The sequence below is a fragment of the Temnothorax nylanderi genome, unplaced genomic scaffold, assembly GCF_030848795.1.
Source record: "Temnothorax nylanderi isolate EJ_2023f unplaced genomic scaffold, tnyl_v1.0 TNYL_tig0115_pilon, whole genome shotgun sequence".
Lineage (NCBI taxonomy): Eukaryota > Metazoa > Arthropoda > Insecta > Hymenoptera > Formicidae > Temnothorax > Temnothorax nylanderi.
Genome location: NW_027249177.1, coordinates 429,250 through 446,179, shown reverse-complemented (window position 1 = coordinate 446,179; position 16,930 = coordinate 429,250). Strand labels below are relative to the sequence as shown.

Sequence of the window (16,930 nt, the reverse complement as noted above, 5' to 3'; positions counted from 1 at the left end):
GAGTATCAATCTCCTGTTTTTTGTTCCTTCTCGCGGTACAGGCTCGGATCAGTAATCTGGATGGTTATACAATGGGTGATAAATATTCGCGTTTCACACCGCATATTTGGTACCAAATGCGGCTGAAAGTGAATAAAGATGATATTATTCTGTATTAGCGTTATTCCGTTCAATTCTTCACAAATGCTATTTAAAAAAAAAGACGAAAGGGTTATATTAAATGGATGACAAATATATGCAACATCAAATTCTTTTCTTATTATATTTTTGTATTATTTATTTATTAGCTCGCTCTTTTATTATGTAATGTGATTTTAATTATTAATTAATGATTTTAATGTTACAATAATTACGATGGTTGTGGTATTATATAACAAAATGACGAAAGCATATATCGAAACTCGTACTTTAGAAGCAGTTATTTTAATTAATTTAAAAATAAATAATTCACTTTTTTATTAATGGAAAAAAGGAGGTGGATATCAGTGTTTGAATTTTTTTAAATGAAAGATTAACGTTGTTTATTCGAAAAATCGACAAATACCGTCAACATTTTTTAATTGTTTTAAAAATCACGGAAATTAATTTAGTTTAATATCAATAAAATATTTTTTAGCAAAACAAAGTTTATTGCTAATAACTTATGTAGCAATATTTCGAAATAATATGAAAACACAGAAAGGGAGAGGCAAGTAGTAAAAGGGAAGGGGAAAGTAAAAAACTACTTTGACAGGTTCGCGAAACATGAATTTGACGAAGCACGAAACGCGACAACTCGGGATTCGAATTAATTAACCCTGGACTAATTTCTCGTCGAATTTTTATTAATGGGCGGGGTGTTCAAAATATCAAATGGAGCATGTAATTTTGAAGTTTGGAAATCCATGATTTAAGGGCTCGGTAATGCGTAATACCACGGCATAATCCATTGCCATCCAATTTACTAAAGAGCTTATCGTTCCGATCGAATTATTAATGGTAAATACAAACGCGCGAGCGCGCGCGCGTGAGTTTTTGAGCGTCCGCTACTGATTGAACGGGCTTTAATGTCAAAGGAATGTTTGCATGGTCAATGTCGCGCACGAATGAAATTTTAATAAATTGTTGCATAAATTTCACCTTTATTCGTGTTTACACGTGATGCAGAAAATTTAGCCACTGTTTGTAATATATTACAACTGTTATAGAAACAATGGCTACATTTTCCGTATCATGTGTAAACACAAATAAAAGAGAGGCTCCACAAGTATATGCCAGCCTCGCTCTTGTCCGACGAGATCGTCGGTGAGAGCGTCGATCAGGGTAATGAGGTAATATTGTTGCCGAATTTGTTTATACATTTTAGTCGAGCGCGCACGAGAAAGCGCGTTCGCCCATAAGCGGTTAATTAGTATGGTGCCATCTTGGTAGGGGCACACGCGGTCACTACAGGACCTCTCTGCCGGTGCTGTACTAATAGCACGATATCCCACGGACCCTCAATTCCGGCTTCGTTCCGATGTGTGAGTGTGTGAGTGAACGCATGTGCGCGAATGCGTGCCTTGTATTACGCGTGCTCGTGTGCGTCGTGCGCTTGTGCGTGAGCGTATATAAACGCGCACAGGTGCACGGGCGAGTGTGCCGGCTTCCTACCGTGGCTGTTGCCGTGCAATGTCGGTAGCTGCCGAATGTGATAGCGTAATGGGCCTGAATGGCCCCTCAACGTTTGATAAGTTCCACACAGGGCTGCGTTCGAGAACCACGCTCTTAGCGCTCTGTGCGTGCTCTGTCCTTGTTCAACTTTCCGTAAGTATAAACAGAGATAGAACGACATTTTAGCGTTAAGAGCGTGGTTGCCGAACGCAGTCTAGTTGATACGATATTACTACTCCTCCCCGGTGGAGTGCTTCTTTTTGCACGTTTTTATCACGTTGGCCGAACGTTGGATCACGTCGTATCACGTCGTATTACATCGTATCACGTCTTTTGCGCGTTCTTATCACGTCGGGTAGTCACCAGTTTGGGATTCGTGTCGTCGATCGCGTGATGGTGATGATAAAGATGGTGATGGAGAAGAGGAGTGTATGGTTGGATGCTGTACTATGTATGTGGAGGATGTATCCTCAAAAATACCGTGCCACTCTCTGCGAGTCGCGATGGTGAGACTCGGATCCACAAGTATATGCCTGCCCCACTCTTGTCATCATAAGATCGTCGATGACAGTGTCGATCGAGGCTATTGTAATATATTAGTATAATAAGTTATTGTATTGTTTAATTTTACCTTATTAGTATTGATAATCAAATGTCGGCGGTGATTATTCGCATCTTTTTGCATTCGTAAAAATTAATGGATCAGAAAAAGACATTGAATGCGAAATAATTGCATAAAATAGTATATTTAAATTTAACACTTGTTTTTTGAAATAATGTTATCATATATTAAAATGTCAAAAAGTTATTAGATCTGATACATTTAGATTTTGTTTTAATCTAAAAATCGATATGCACTTGGGTGTAAATACTAGAATAACAATCTTAGAAAAAATTTTTCACTTTTCTAGGTAACATCTTCTTATGCCAATACCATGAATGTGCGATTCGATAAAGTTTAGAAATTCTTAATTTCAGATAATTCTTGCAGATATCAGTTTTTACTTCAGACTTTTTAACTATAAAATAATTTTTGATTGTCCCTCTTCTCTTTTGGTTATAAAAGCAGTTTTGGTGTAAGTACATTCATGGATTTGGCATAAGAAGTACGATATATTATTACGAACAAAGAAAGTAGCAGAAAGTGATCTGTATAAAATTAACACTACATTTTTAGAATTTTATTTTAATTGATATATAGTTTTACATCGTCCTGAAGATTTAGAATTCTTTAAAAAATATTATATTCTCTATACTATATTATGGGATATCGTTAGACAGTAATGTTAAGGTAACGAGTTTTTGATATTTTTAATGTAAGAAAATAAATTTGCTGAAGTTATATATCGCTTTCACTCTCGATTTTAATCCTATGGCTGATTTTGTTCGTTTTGTCGCGAGCACATAGCAGGATAGTAACTGGCAAGACAGTATTAAAATTGCAGAGTGGCATTATAGCAAAGCGAGAGTCCACTGCTGGACCGACGTGACGTCACGCAAGGTCAACTGACCGTTTCAATGGGACAAAAAGAATTGGTTCAGCATTCAAAGAAATTTTTCCTTTTTATAAGTTGTGAAATCTTTTCGCAGGATTTTTTTCTCTTATTAATGCTCTACAGCATTTTGTTACATGCGTAGCGTGTAGAATTTTTAGATCTGCAAATTTAATAACGGACTCTTTGACTAATTAGGATTAATGCCTTCTCGAGTTAAAATGCTTACAGCTAATTAACCAAATTTTTTGGGAGTGATTTAAATTCGAGCCTTGTTTTTACTGAATTTTAATTTGCTTTCATTTAAATATCGGGACATGTTTAGAATTTAAAAGATTGCAACGATCACCCTCGAAGTTTTTTCGAGGAAGTTGCAACTCGAAATCAGGAATCTGTTATTAAAACTGTGCAAAAACATAAAACGCGAGTATGGCAAACTGCCGATTATACAGAAGAACTCAATATACTTTCTTATCACGAACAAGAACATTTTTTGGTCTGATAAAACCGAAGAAAATTGCATAGAAGCAATTGCGATATATTTAGACGTTTATTGTTTTTACTATAATTAATAAATGTAATTACTTTTATTTTAAGAAAATCTATTATTTTAAGAAAAATATTTTTATTTTGCTTTATCAACTAGAAAACTTATTAATTAATTAAATTAATTAATTAATTAATTAATTAATTAAAAAACAACTTTTATAGAAAAAGGACTCTACAAAATAATAACAAAGAAATTACTTTATTCTTTATGTATTTTTCGGGTAGCAAATGTTTTAGAGTTTTAAACAACAACTTTTTAACATTTATATTTATGCACAAATCTTTAAAAATTATGTCATATTTTAAACTCGGAATATTTTACATCGACTACATATTTTAGAAAATATTTTAATATTTAAAAACTTGTTATGCAATAAATTGTAAAATAAATATATAAAATAGCAGTAAAAAATAGCAGTTTTTAATTTAAAAATTGTTTATATACTTGCGATGTAAATAGGATACACAAGTAATTTTCGAAGCGACTCAGTCATCACTAGCCAAGAGTTTTATCTAATCTAGAAACTTAATTCTATTATCTTCAGTAACTTAATTCTATTATCTTCAGTAACTTAATTCTATTATCTTCAGTAACTTAAATTCTGATATCTTAATTATTTATGACATTATAATTTCGATAATTGTTAGTAATTTTGTTATTTTGCATTGAAGCTGGTATTTTAAAACTAGATTTAAAGCTCAATCCTCTTAGAATAGAAAGTGCTTTAATTCTGCGTTTCGATTGTTTACAGTAACAAGTGCCTTAACGAAAAAAGACGACGGACCCAAGAGAACTTGTATATCGATGAGCTTGCCGAGCTGATTTCCGCCACGGACATGAGCTCTGGCAAGACTGACAAATGCCAGATCCTTCAGAGAACCGTCGATCAGGTAAGAAGACAGATTTCTTTTGCCTCCCTTACGAATATGATTGATAACAGCCATGTCGTTGGAACATATCGTCGATATATTTATCGTCAGTATCGTCTTTTCCTCCTTGGAAATAAGATGCGGATATCGCCCATATCAGTTTGAGTGGCAAGATTAGGAGATCAGGCGCCATAGAATTACATAGATTACGATATTCAAAAAAACACCTAATCAAATACCCAAAACAAGATAGACGTTATAACACTTTAATACCTATACAAGAAATTATTTTATATCATATTAATGTAATTTAATTTCTTAAATAATTTTAATGAAAGTTAACACTTTTCAAATCGCAAATATAAAAAAATTTATAACAATGAAAATTCTGTACTGTCTTACGATAATAATACGACGAAAGGGATTAAATTCTAGGATTAAATCGCTAATGAAATGGTACAAAATGCTGTTTAAAACACTCACGTTCACTTCACGAAATTATATACATTTTTATCGTTCCCTCGGTCCATAAAATTAAAGATAACTGCTCGATGTTAAGACAAAATGGCGATTTTATGATCGTCGAAGGACACTTTGTAAAGACTCTCTTACTTGGAGACGTGTAATAAAATTTTTCTAGATTGGCGATATTATTTTCGTAGTTCTTCGTAATTTGTCCCGCACGTATGCGTTTTATATCTCTTATTGTTCGCCGAGAAGACACGAGGTCATTTTGTATAATTCAGGTAGATAGATGACGTGAGATAGATAACTCACAGAAGGCGATCGGGGAAAATCTCATTTTCTGTCAGCATTTTTCGGAAAAATCGATCGGATATTAAATGTTGATCGGCGTTGTTTTCAAGTCGCGAGGACGTATCCACACAAGCACGATAAAATATTTGGGAAAGCACTCAGGATTATTGGGAGATTTGTAGAGCGGATCTCTTATAAAGGTCGCCCTGTTTTATAGATGACACATACCTATATCGAGCTAAACGAAAGAAAGAGCGACAGCATTTTCGAAAGCGATATTACATCGTCGTCAGCTTAATGAGAATTTCGCGTAACATTAAAAAACTCGTTTTTTAATTAGCTCCGCTACTTGGACGAGCTTCGACACTCTCTGCTAGCCGATCCTTTCTTTGTGTTACAATAGTATATTGTGTTACAAGTGCGGAAAGTTGGCTATTGGTGACGAGCGCGGGTAGGCGCACGAGCCGAAGGCGAGTGCGCCTACCCGCGCTCGTGACCAATAGCCAACTTCCGTACGTGTAACACATACTATTTTGTATTACAAGTGCGTTTAGTTTAAAGAAGGATTTGCGGGGGGCGAGGGGGGGCGAAGCCACCCGAGCCCTTAAAGAAGGACTTGCGGGGGACGAGGGGGGGCGAAGCCCCCCCGAGTCCGGGCGCAGGCGGGGGGGTTCGGGGGGGCAAAGCCCCCCCGAGTCTGGGCGCAGGCGGGGAGGGGGGCGCGGGGGGGAGGGGCGGAGCCCCTTCCCCCGCCTATGATAAAGCAACGTTTATTACAGGAGCAAACATGATGTTAGGTTTTCGCCGGCTCGTAGCTCGAGGGAACGGTACCGGGCTTCCCGACGATCCGCGTTTCGTTCCCGGAAGACGCGATCCCGACGACGGACGACTTATCGATCGTCCTGGCGTGCGAATCCGCGCGACACACGTGCACACACATACACACCCGCTACGCGACTCCTCGACGATTTCTGGGATGATATGATCCATTTTATTCACTTTATAATTGCTTTATTATGTGAGTTGCGCGTACAAGTATGTACAGTAGAGTGACATATGAGTAGCTGTTAGGTTAGGTGTGTGTTGGGAAGAGGCGAAGTGGCGGTATTTTCGGTAGTTGTTTTCTGTGTGCGCTGCGAGATGGCGTTGATACCCGTTAGGTATGGCTTGAACCCGTGCGCTATGAGTCTTAGCGCACGGTTTTCCCGTTGACTATGACTTTGGATATGACGTGTGGAATATTTTGTAGGTAGATGTTGGCAAATCGTTACTTTTCGCACAGAAAACACACACGGAAAGTGCTACTTTCCATGCACGTGTAATACAAAATATCTAGCGTGGCATCTCCACGTTTATAACCAAATCCGTATAGTTATTGTATGCTTACGTTATATAATTTCTTCAGAGAGAGAAATGCAGTCATTATTTTTATAACTCTAAATGTGTACATAATATATGTATATTGTTTAGATATATGTATATAAATCAGATATATGCATATAATTAGATGAGCACTTAGAACATAATTTATGATATTAAATTTCAAGTTTTTTATTTGGTGGGGTAAAAACCACAGTGGTGTAAGTCAAATTTTTAAAAATATTTTCTCGTGTGTATATAGATGCAATCTGTACAATATATAAATTGCATCTTATGCACACGAGAAAATAGTTAAAAAAATTTGACTTACACTATGGTTTTTACTCCTCCATTTATACTTCTTATTTTATAAAAATTATATCTACAGTCTTGAGGAAATTGTACGTTGACCTATTTTTGGTGAGTGTTTATCTGAAATCTCTCGCAAGCTTTTAATCTCGGTGTTAAATGGCGCAGCAATTAAATATCTTCTAAGGAAACGCCGACAATTTTAGTACAGACATTCCTGTTTCTGTTATTCTGTTAAAAAATTGTCGCCTTGCGTAATAATCGGCAAATAAAATTAATAAATGGCATCTTCTCTAATTAATTGTAAAATTCATATCGGTTCAGTTTCAATTATTATTATTTAATATTCCTTCCATTATCTTTTACTTTATGTCATTTAGTATCTTGTTAATCAAACTTCGAGTTAAAACTTTGTTGAAACGAAGTCCCATTGAAATTAAATGAAAAGTAAGAGCAGGTAATAGTTTTAATGCATTTTTATCTTCTGAAAGTTACTTCCTGGGGAACCGTTTATTCTTAATCGGTAATTTAGAGATCATTTCTCTGCTTCGACAGTTTTCTCAAGGGAAAAATTAACTTTGAATTGATTCTCCAAAGAGTCCGCGGCAGACGAAGCTCGCCAGAGAAATGCCGTACCTATCGATACACGATATATCGTTGCAATCGCACGGTATGCAGGAGCACCGCACTGTGCAAAAGTTGACCTCTATTGTCGTTCGCAGACAACTCGATTTTTTGACCTGTTCGGGACGGCTCAAAAGGGTCAAGCAATAATATAAAGCCCGATACTCATTGGGTCTGTTTTCTATTGCTGAACTGGCTACACTAGTTCAGAGTTTATCTTTTTTATTCCAGTGGAAGGAAAAAGATAAACTCACTGTCAGTTCTCTCAGTCAATCATTTCAACCTGCACTTATTTGAAAATATTTAACATCCTCATCGTCTACTAAATGGGGATATAATGTAAAATGTTCCTCTTCAGTATTTTAATGATCATTAGACACCACACAATTTTGCTGCAAAAATTTCACATATTCTTCAAGCCCTTTCATTATCACTTTGTCACTAATCCGACGAACAGCTTGTGCTGCACGCGCTCAGTTCAGCGGGTGTAGCTCGACGACTAATAATCATAGCGGAACGAGGCAAACGGCAGTTTGATGTTAAAACCTACCGCTAGGTATCCTTTATAGCCGCAATGCACTCTCTGTGCCGGTTGGTGTACTATTTAAAAAATTCGGTCTTTTTTTAACACACCTCGTATGTCTAATTAGATATTTATAACTTATAAGTAGTACTTTATATTAATTAGATGCCTTATAATGGGTATACAAATGTATCGCGTTTTTCCCGTCTAAGGATTATTAGTCTGACTGAATCATGCAGGAGCGAGTTAATCGTGTGTTAAAGCGAATGGAATTAAAAAAAAAAAAAAGAAATGATACGCGCAGCCGGTTCGACAGGATGAAATTTTGCATTTCAAATCTAATTCACTCGAGTCGAGCGCTCTCTTGGCGAGAGTTTAACTCACTTTTGTATAACGCCGGCCGCTTTTCGGGGTCCATTTTATCTTGGCGGAAATTTGGTTTGATTTTCAGCCTGTTATTATCTCTAATAATCGCGCCGTTTATTCCGCTCGAAAGGTCGAAGACGCAATTACGGGTGTATTTCTTTCTAAACCTATACGCGATTAATTCGCTAACGATATACACCGATAATTACAGGTCCTGGGCCCCTTTGTTAAGCCTGTGCTCTCGCCCTCGTTTATTGGCTAAAACAGACGAAGCAACAGTTGCATAACGGCTGCCCAGGCTGAGCCCTTGACTCATTGACTACTCAGCGAGCGAACCTAGATTGTTCGTATTTGCAGGTTTACTTCGGCACGGAAAAAAGAAAGGATTTGCTACTATAAGGACAACTAATATTTTTTGCTACGAGAGCTAATTAATTTTGCAATAATAACAAATTTTTTTGTTACAATAGCAAAGTTCAGCAAAACTTTTTGCTATTGCAACAAAAGGTTTTGCTATTATTGCAAAATTAATTAGCTCTCGCAGCAAAAAATGTTAGTTGTCCTATATTTAACAAATAGATTTGCTCTTGCAGCAAATCCTTTTTTTCCGTGGGAATTTGGGTTTGAACCTTTGGTACTGGTCATAGAATATGCGATCTCATAGAGAGCTCTCATTACTTGGTACCCAGTTCCGGTATAGCCTATAGCAGAAGCCGAAGCTTCTTTCTGCTACACCGATTTGTCATGATAGTAGCGTCCTAGCCAAGTGGTGGGAGTTCTCACGACCCACGACCAATTGCAGCACTGGATACGATGCCTTTCTGTATTGTAACACTCGTACCTGCGACTCAACAAAGGTTAGGTTAGGTTACATTTCCCAAATGATCAAAATCCTGCAGGCACGAGTCTTCTTTGACCTTTGATCCATAGCAAAGAATTGGTCGAGCACGTGCAGAATTTGTACCATTTGGTCACCCGATCCTTAATGAGAATAGAATAGACCATGATGAATAATTGTAAGTAATAACAATAAAAATTATTTAACGTTACATTATTGACTCTGAAATATCGCTGCTGTTCATTTTTTTCGGATTATTATCTTTTATTATCGTAATATAACATCCAATTTTTAATGTAAGTGATCGAGAGTCGTGTTAATTTCGCGACGAATGGTCACTATAGTGATCACTCGCGAGACTGATTTTATATGATAATCTTTTCTGTTGCCAAATAGGTCCGACTTATTGTGTAGCAACAATAGTTTTTATCTCTTATTAAATAAATTTTACAAAGATGATACATTGCCTGATAAATAAAAGTAAATTCTGCGCCAACTCATCACGGTTTCTATCCGTCGTATAATAGTGTAGTGGCTAGCTCCGTCGTCGCGAAAAGAATATGTTAAAGTGTATAAAGAAGTCTAATATTGATCTTACAAAGTACGATTTCCAAAGATCTTATAATTTCGAATTGTTTATAACTCGAGAACTGCAGATATATCGATTCGGGTTTATTTCTCGTTATATCTTTCTTAATATTTTGATCGCCACGTGTCGATTTCCATCATATCCGGTACGCCATATCTGCAGTGGAACACACGGCGCTCGTGAAAAGTGACGGAATTAGCCACATTTTTCATTTTTTTTTAATATTTAAAATGCGGAATTTTTTTTAGTATTTATCAGGAACTGTAAAACTATGAAAAGTGCTACTGAAAATGTCATTTTTTTTAAATTAATAAAACGCCGTACTTCACAAACACACGCATATGTAGGTAAGACGTAAATTTAACCTATTTGTGGGTAACATTTCTCGCACAGAAGAATACTGTCATGACTAAAAAAATGTTGATTGTGAGTTAAATCCATAAAAAGTATGCCTAAAATGTTACATACGTGCTATAATAGTGTCTCAAGTCTAAAAGCGAAATTCAGTGCTAATCAGTCTGATTTTCAGCGAACGTGGTTGAAAGATAGGTAATGTAGTGGAATCACGCGCAGTGAATATTTAGTCAACAAAATGGTTTAAACAAAAAATATTCTTTTATTCAACCAAAAGGGTTTCAACCACATAAGTTTAAAAAAATAACGACACTTCTGTCGTTAGTCCTCATCCTTCATCCTCAGTCCTATTACTCGTGTCCGAGCATGGTGACTTCTCTTCATATACATGTGTTACGCACGTAGATTATACACATTGTATATGGGACCTACAGTTTATAACGTCGATTCCGAACGGCTATATATTTTTTTTAGAGAAGTGTTCATGGCAAGAATACTCTCGGTGGTTTGCCATTGCCTTCCGAGAGGAGAACGAGCAAATATAATTTTTCTATCTCTACCGGGAATCGAACCCGGGACCTTTGGCTCAATAGACCAGTGCGCTGTCTACTAGGTCACGCTCGTCCTCCCTGTCGTTAGTAGCCAGTCACGAAACTATAACTCGATTCTAGATCACAGATGCATACACGAAAAATTGGATGCGGACGATGTGGTATTACGACAGAAGTATCATTATTCTTTTAAACTCATTTGGTTGAAACCCATTTAGTTGAATAAAACAATATTTTTTGTTTAAACCATTTTGTTGACTAAATATTCACTGCGCGAATCACTACATGTCTTTCAACCACCTTCATATACAGTTAACATGTGAATTTGGTGCTCGATGATTTCTGTATTTTTAATTATGATCGTTTAAAAATCATGCTCTGCTATGAAAGAAATTTTAACCATGGACATGTTTAGTTTATGACTTTACTGAAACATCTTCATGACCTTACACAGTCTTGTTACTGACGACTCTATTTGACGATTTACATATAGTTTTTCACTTGAAACCCAAACCAAGGATCAAAACGTCGTGAATTTACGTTCTTTTATTGCCAGTTAGTCGAATTAATAAAGTATTTTGATGTAATTTTTGTATATTTACTTAAAAAAATCATATTACGGGCAGCAAGTAAAATGTAACACTAACCTTTTTGTGTTTGAATCGATTTATTTATTTTAATTAAATTTGATTATTGCAGTAACAAACTCGTCCATCTCTGTATTTCAAATAATTGTGTTTGTTACTTGAACAAAATCGTTCACTTGAAAATTATAAGTTGAAGTCTGTATTGCCGCTGCAGCGCCGTAAGCTTCTGTAAAATTATCAAAAACTTCCTTTTTGTTTGAATTGAATTGAAATAAAAATATTTGCTTTCAATGCTTTCATATGTTAAATTATAACAAAATGGGAGTTTTCGATATATCTTAACATCCCACGACAATTATTTAACCTTAGGTTATTACTAGGAATGGTTTCCGATTACCAAAAGTATCATTTTGTGTAATACACATTAAAAAAAAAAGAATTGAAAATAATCAATTAATTGCTATGTTTTTCATAAACTAATATCTAATCAAGTGTTGGAATAGGCTGGGGGGTCAGGATCTCGAGCAACAGACACGGCAGTAGTTGAGAAAAGCTCTTTATTCGATTCCGCGCTTTCGACACACGTCTGTTTGCGCTCGCTACTGTAACTACGACTGCCAAACTAAACGGGGGGCATCTATTGGGCCCTGTATCCTTAAGCTAATATCACGCCTTAAGCTACTATCACAGAATATTACTTAATACATTACTTAATAAAAAATCGTTTGCATCGTTTGCATTAAATATATAAAATTACCTATCTATACACAAATCGGGGTGATAGCTTCGGCACATACTTAGGACACGGAAACGCTTGCCGCGCGGCAAGACATAGGTATCGGACTTTTTCAGAAGGGAAGTTGACCTTTTTAGGAAAATAATAAAAATATCTTTTATAAAGATATAATATAGAAGTAGTATATAAAAATTTAAATATTTTATATATAAGAAGGGGGTAATCCAAATATTATCGAAAAATTAATAATAAGAGAGAGTTATAATAAGCAATAAAATTTAAGCAGTAAACGTATTGGACAATCACATTCGGGATTTACTGAGAACGTAGTGGGTGCATTCAGTACTGCTTACGTTTTTAAAATGTGCCATTAAATCAAGAATTGGAGAAATTATAATAATCACTTTCTTATATTAAGTAAATGTAAGATTACTACTTTAAAAAATACTCGAATGTCATTAGACAATTTTTAAAGTACTCTTGTACTTAATGGCTTCTGCACACAGAACGCGGAAACGCTTGCCGCGCGGCGTTATTTTTTGCGTACGTCGTTACAACCTGGCAGACTCATATAGGAGTACATCGTTACTCCCATGAGTCTGCCAAGTAGTAACGACCGTAGGAAAAAATAAGGGTAGTATCTTAAGGTTAAATATAAAAACATTACACTAAAACAAAAAATGACGCTGTACGTTGCAAGAATAATTTAGCTTTTTAACATTCATTTTTCGCGTCTTATATAGTTCAATTTTGCCAAAAAAGTGTGTCCGCTGTCAACGCGGGCTTGGCAATCGAGTCAGCAGAAGCCTTAAGTTCAAAAATCAACTTGGCAATCAAAAGGGCACTTAAATTAATTATGCAGGTTGCGATATCCGAAGAACCGCGTGCATTTTGCGCGTTCCATTTACATCTTCTTTCAGGAAAGCTCGAAAACGTATACATCAATCTGGTCCCAAGTGCAACGAACAGATAACGATATCCTCGATATCACATTCATCTCCGCTTGCGGCGCGCAGTGCAATAATTCCTCGAGGCGTATACGGAACTCGGAACTCGGCCGAGTTTCGCAGTTCGCGGAGTGCAGAGAAGCAGAGCTCGGCCACGTTCGCCCGTTCATCTATCCGTCCGTTCGTCCCTGCTCTCTGGGCCGATCACCGCTACCGGCACAGTCGTGGCAGAAAGGAGGGATCTACTTCCCGTCTGCGTTTTCGCGTCCGTGTGCACGGACGTGGTCGTGCAATTCACGGAGGAGCACGTGTCGTCGAGTACCGCCTTATGACAGACCACGGCGGCTTTTCTCTCTCTTTCTTTCTCGCTTTGTTCTCATTATCGGTCGAATAGAAGAGAAAAGGGACGAAGGAAAAAAAGAAAGGGAAGGTTCTTAAAGAGAATTCGCGAATGTGAAGCCGCGCGGACTGTAAAGCCGTGCGGGAAAGATGACGATGACGCTCGAGTTTTGTCGCATGTTTGCTCCTCTCTCGCCCGGTCCGAGAGAGTTAAGTGGCCTTGAGGTGACGTCACCGAGGCCAATAGGAAAACCTTCTTGCAAACGGCGCCGCTATAACTCGGTCTACCTGAACCTGGGCGAAAGAGGAAGCGCGAGAGGGAGAAAGAAAGAGAAAGGAAGGAAGAAAAAGAGAGGAAATATGAGCGAGAGTTCGTCCTGCGTGACGTCATCTGCGCGATGGCGCTACGCGCAGCTGCCCCGGCCGCGGCGCGGCGAGGCAAATCCCGTAGAGTCGATTGAAAAATTTCTAGAGCGACAAAGATATATAAATGTCGCGCCTCTCTCGACCCGCTTTATCACGCGTCTCCCCCCTGGGTATCGCGTCGGATTGTTTGTCGGCTCGCCGCCGGAGATTCCGTCCGTCCGTCCGGCCGTTTCGCGACGGCGACGTGTTGTTGCGAGGCGGAGAGGAATCACCCAGGAACGGTGCAATACATCTCGCGCCCCCTGGCGAGCATTGCTCTGTCATATTTTAATCAATTAGCTTCTTTGTGATCTATCTTCTCATCTCTTTTCTCTCGCGCAGGCATACTTGTAATCTCCCGCTCCCGCTCCCGCTCCCCCCCCAAAAAAGGGCCCGGCCCTTCTGGCGACCGCCCGGTCGATCGTGGAAACGTCGCGCGCCGCGAAAAGCCGAAGAATTTATCGCGGGCGACATGTGTGACGCGACGAGAGAAATGCATGCATGTACGTACCGCGTGTACGTACGTACGAGCCGCGTCCGTGTATACGTGCCCCACGTATGGCGTTCCGCCGTTTTCAGCGGAGGAACGACTAGCGGCAACGTCGCACACATACACAGGCGCACGCGCGCGCGCGTGTATATCTCACGCATACGTATACACGCCGTTTGTCGGACTCGGCTGCGCCGTGTCGGCCCGGAGTCACCGACTTTTCGAGGCCACGGCGGGGCGAGCGAGCGCGCGCAACACGAACGCGTGTGTGCCATGCCATGCCATGCCGCAACACTCTCGCAGATCGCGCCGCGCCGATTACGAGCCGCGCGATCTATCGGCGCCGCGAGATACGAGCTCAAGGACGCGCCTTTTCCGCGGGCGCGCTCACGCGCGCGCGCGCGCACGCTCGCGCCCCGCGCTAGACCGCGCGCGACCGTGAATTCCGGCCGGTAACGCAGGAATTCCGTCCGCGTCTCGTGCGCGCGCGCGCTTCTCTTGGGAGCTAGCTATGAGGAATCGTCGATGCCGTATTTGGATCGTCTGAATTCTGAAATAGTAATTCGCGACATCGCGACTCTCCTCGAAGCGTTCCTTTGTGAATTATGAATTGGATCGGATCGACTTCTTTCGAGGGACTCAATCGTGGCATCGAGGATTCATTGGTTCGCGTTAATCGCGTTACTTCTTAGTAAACACAATGTCCCAAATCGGAACATAAGACGTCTTAAAAACGTCTTTAAGATGTCATTAAGACGTCTTTAAGACGTCCACGATTATTCGAACGGGCGAACATTCGTATTTGCGTCTATAAGGGTTTAGCATTAGTCCCGGGTTAGGTTGAGCATAGCTCCTACAATAGTTAAGCCCTAAGTCCTAAGAAATTGATCACGGTCGAATGTAAGGAGAATAATCGACTGTGATTGGTTTCCAATTTCTTACTGTTTAGGGCTTAAAACACCTATTGTACATCGGGACTTAGGGCCTGAGCAGAATAGCTGACTTATAATTTCAAGACAGTGTTTTATGCTTTAAATCTTTGTTTTTAGCAACGCACAATACTGTCTTGTGTCTCAAGTCTTAAACGAGTGTACAAAGTGTCAACATTGTAAGACTTGAGACATAAGACAGTATTGTGCGTTGCTAAAAACAAAGATCTAAAGCATAAAACACTGTCTTAAAATTATAAGTCAGCTATTCTGCTCAGGCCCTTAGATGACACACGCGAAAATAAAAAGTCGATATTGACCTACTTTGGTTCCGAAAATTTTCGAAGGTTGCTCAGTTTCGAGAATATCTTCTTTTTGCACGGACACCCGGTACAATCTGGGGCGCTGTACTCGCGCTTTTGCACCGTTTCCTCAAACTGCGTCGGGAATGATAATGAAGCGGTTGATGGTAGAAACGAGAGAAAGATAATCTCTAAACGCGCCTGGAATCGTTTCTTATTCTTTCCCGGGACGCGATCTCTTTGACGAGGAGAAAGTGTCTCGATTCTTCAACGGCGATGGCATTGCGTGATGTAATTACGTCACCGATCGTAAAGGACAGTTTGACGCTGCGTAACCGGCATACATTAGAGCTCTATCATCTTGATTCTTTTTCTCTCACCAATCAACACTCTCTAGAAGAAATGAAAAATAGGCGTAATGATATATTTTTAATTTTAAGGATACATTTTTTTTATCGCGCGATAAGGATTTTCAGAGTCGGCGATTGATTCTATTCCAACACGTAGACCTTACTTATGTAAATATTTTTATATAGATTATACAGGGTGTTTCCTAAGTAAGTACAAAAAATTGAAAGGCGTATTCCGTAGCTTATTTTAGGAAGAAAAGGTTCTATAAACATATGCCCTAAACTGCTTCGTTTTTAAAATACAAAATTGTCCTTACACACGCCCCTGGTGGATCTATAACAAATATTTTATCGGTACTGCAAAATGGTTCTTAATATCACATGTATGTAGGGTAGGTAGTCCATCAATGAACCAGTTGTACTATGAACCATTGCAATATTTCATAAATGTAGTGTTGCTAGATTGTGCTTGCTGTCATGCAACGACTCGCATTTGAACCCCTCTTCGGCTCCCCAATCGGCCGGCAAATCGCGCGAAGGCCGTTTGAGATCACATTTTGTTATTTTTGGGTGACAAACTAAGTTTTTTTTCGTAAGTTTTACGTATTTTTTATGTTTTTGTTGTTATATCTATTATTTTTTTCATTATTCTATAATTTTGTATGTATATTTGGCTTTATAATTCTGTAAGCAACTTTCTTCTATTGCATTATTTTACCGTATTTTTTGAAGATTATCATAAAAAATGTTATATGGTCTACAATTAACCATTTTGTTTTTTACTACAGTTATCTGTGTCATAAGTCTTATTAAACTGACTAGTTGCTACAATAAATAATAACCTAAGTAAGAAAAAGTCTGATTAAAAATAATAATTTTGATTGTAAGCTTCAAATAATGAAAACATAACACATATAATTAAGTTAGCTTTAATTTCAAGTCACATTATCCTAATCTTACTTATCATGTCTTATAATTATCTCTTCCTCAAATAAACATTTTAAAACATAGTAAAACTAAAATAACATTAAC

The 16,930-nt window shown here is 38.4% G+C and overlaps 1 protein-coding gene across 9 annotated transcripts in view; it reads left to right on the top strand.

The window, feature by feature from the left end:
* LOC139776244 (uncharacterized) overlaps positions 1-16,930 on the top strand; it is a 139,124-nt gene that overhangs the window by 89,449 nt on the left and 32,745 nt on the right. For all 9 annotated transcript variants that reach the window (XM_071712788.1, XM_071712796.1, XM_071712792.1 and 6 more), the window contains one exon: positions 4,427-4,565. In XM_071712788.1, the coding sequence (XP_071568889.1) occupies positions 4,427-4,565 (139 nt within the window). The remainder of the gene's footprint in view (positions 1-4,426; positions 4,566-16,930) is intronic.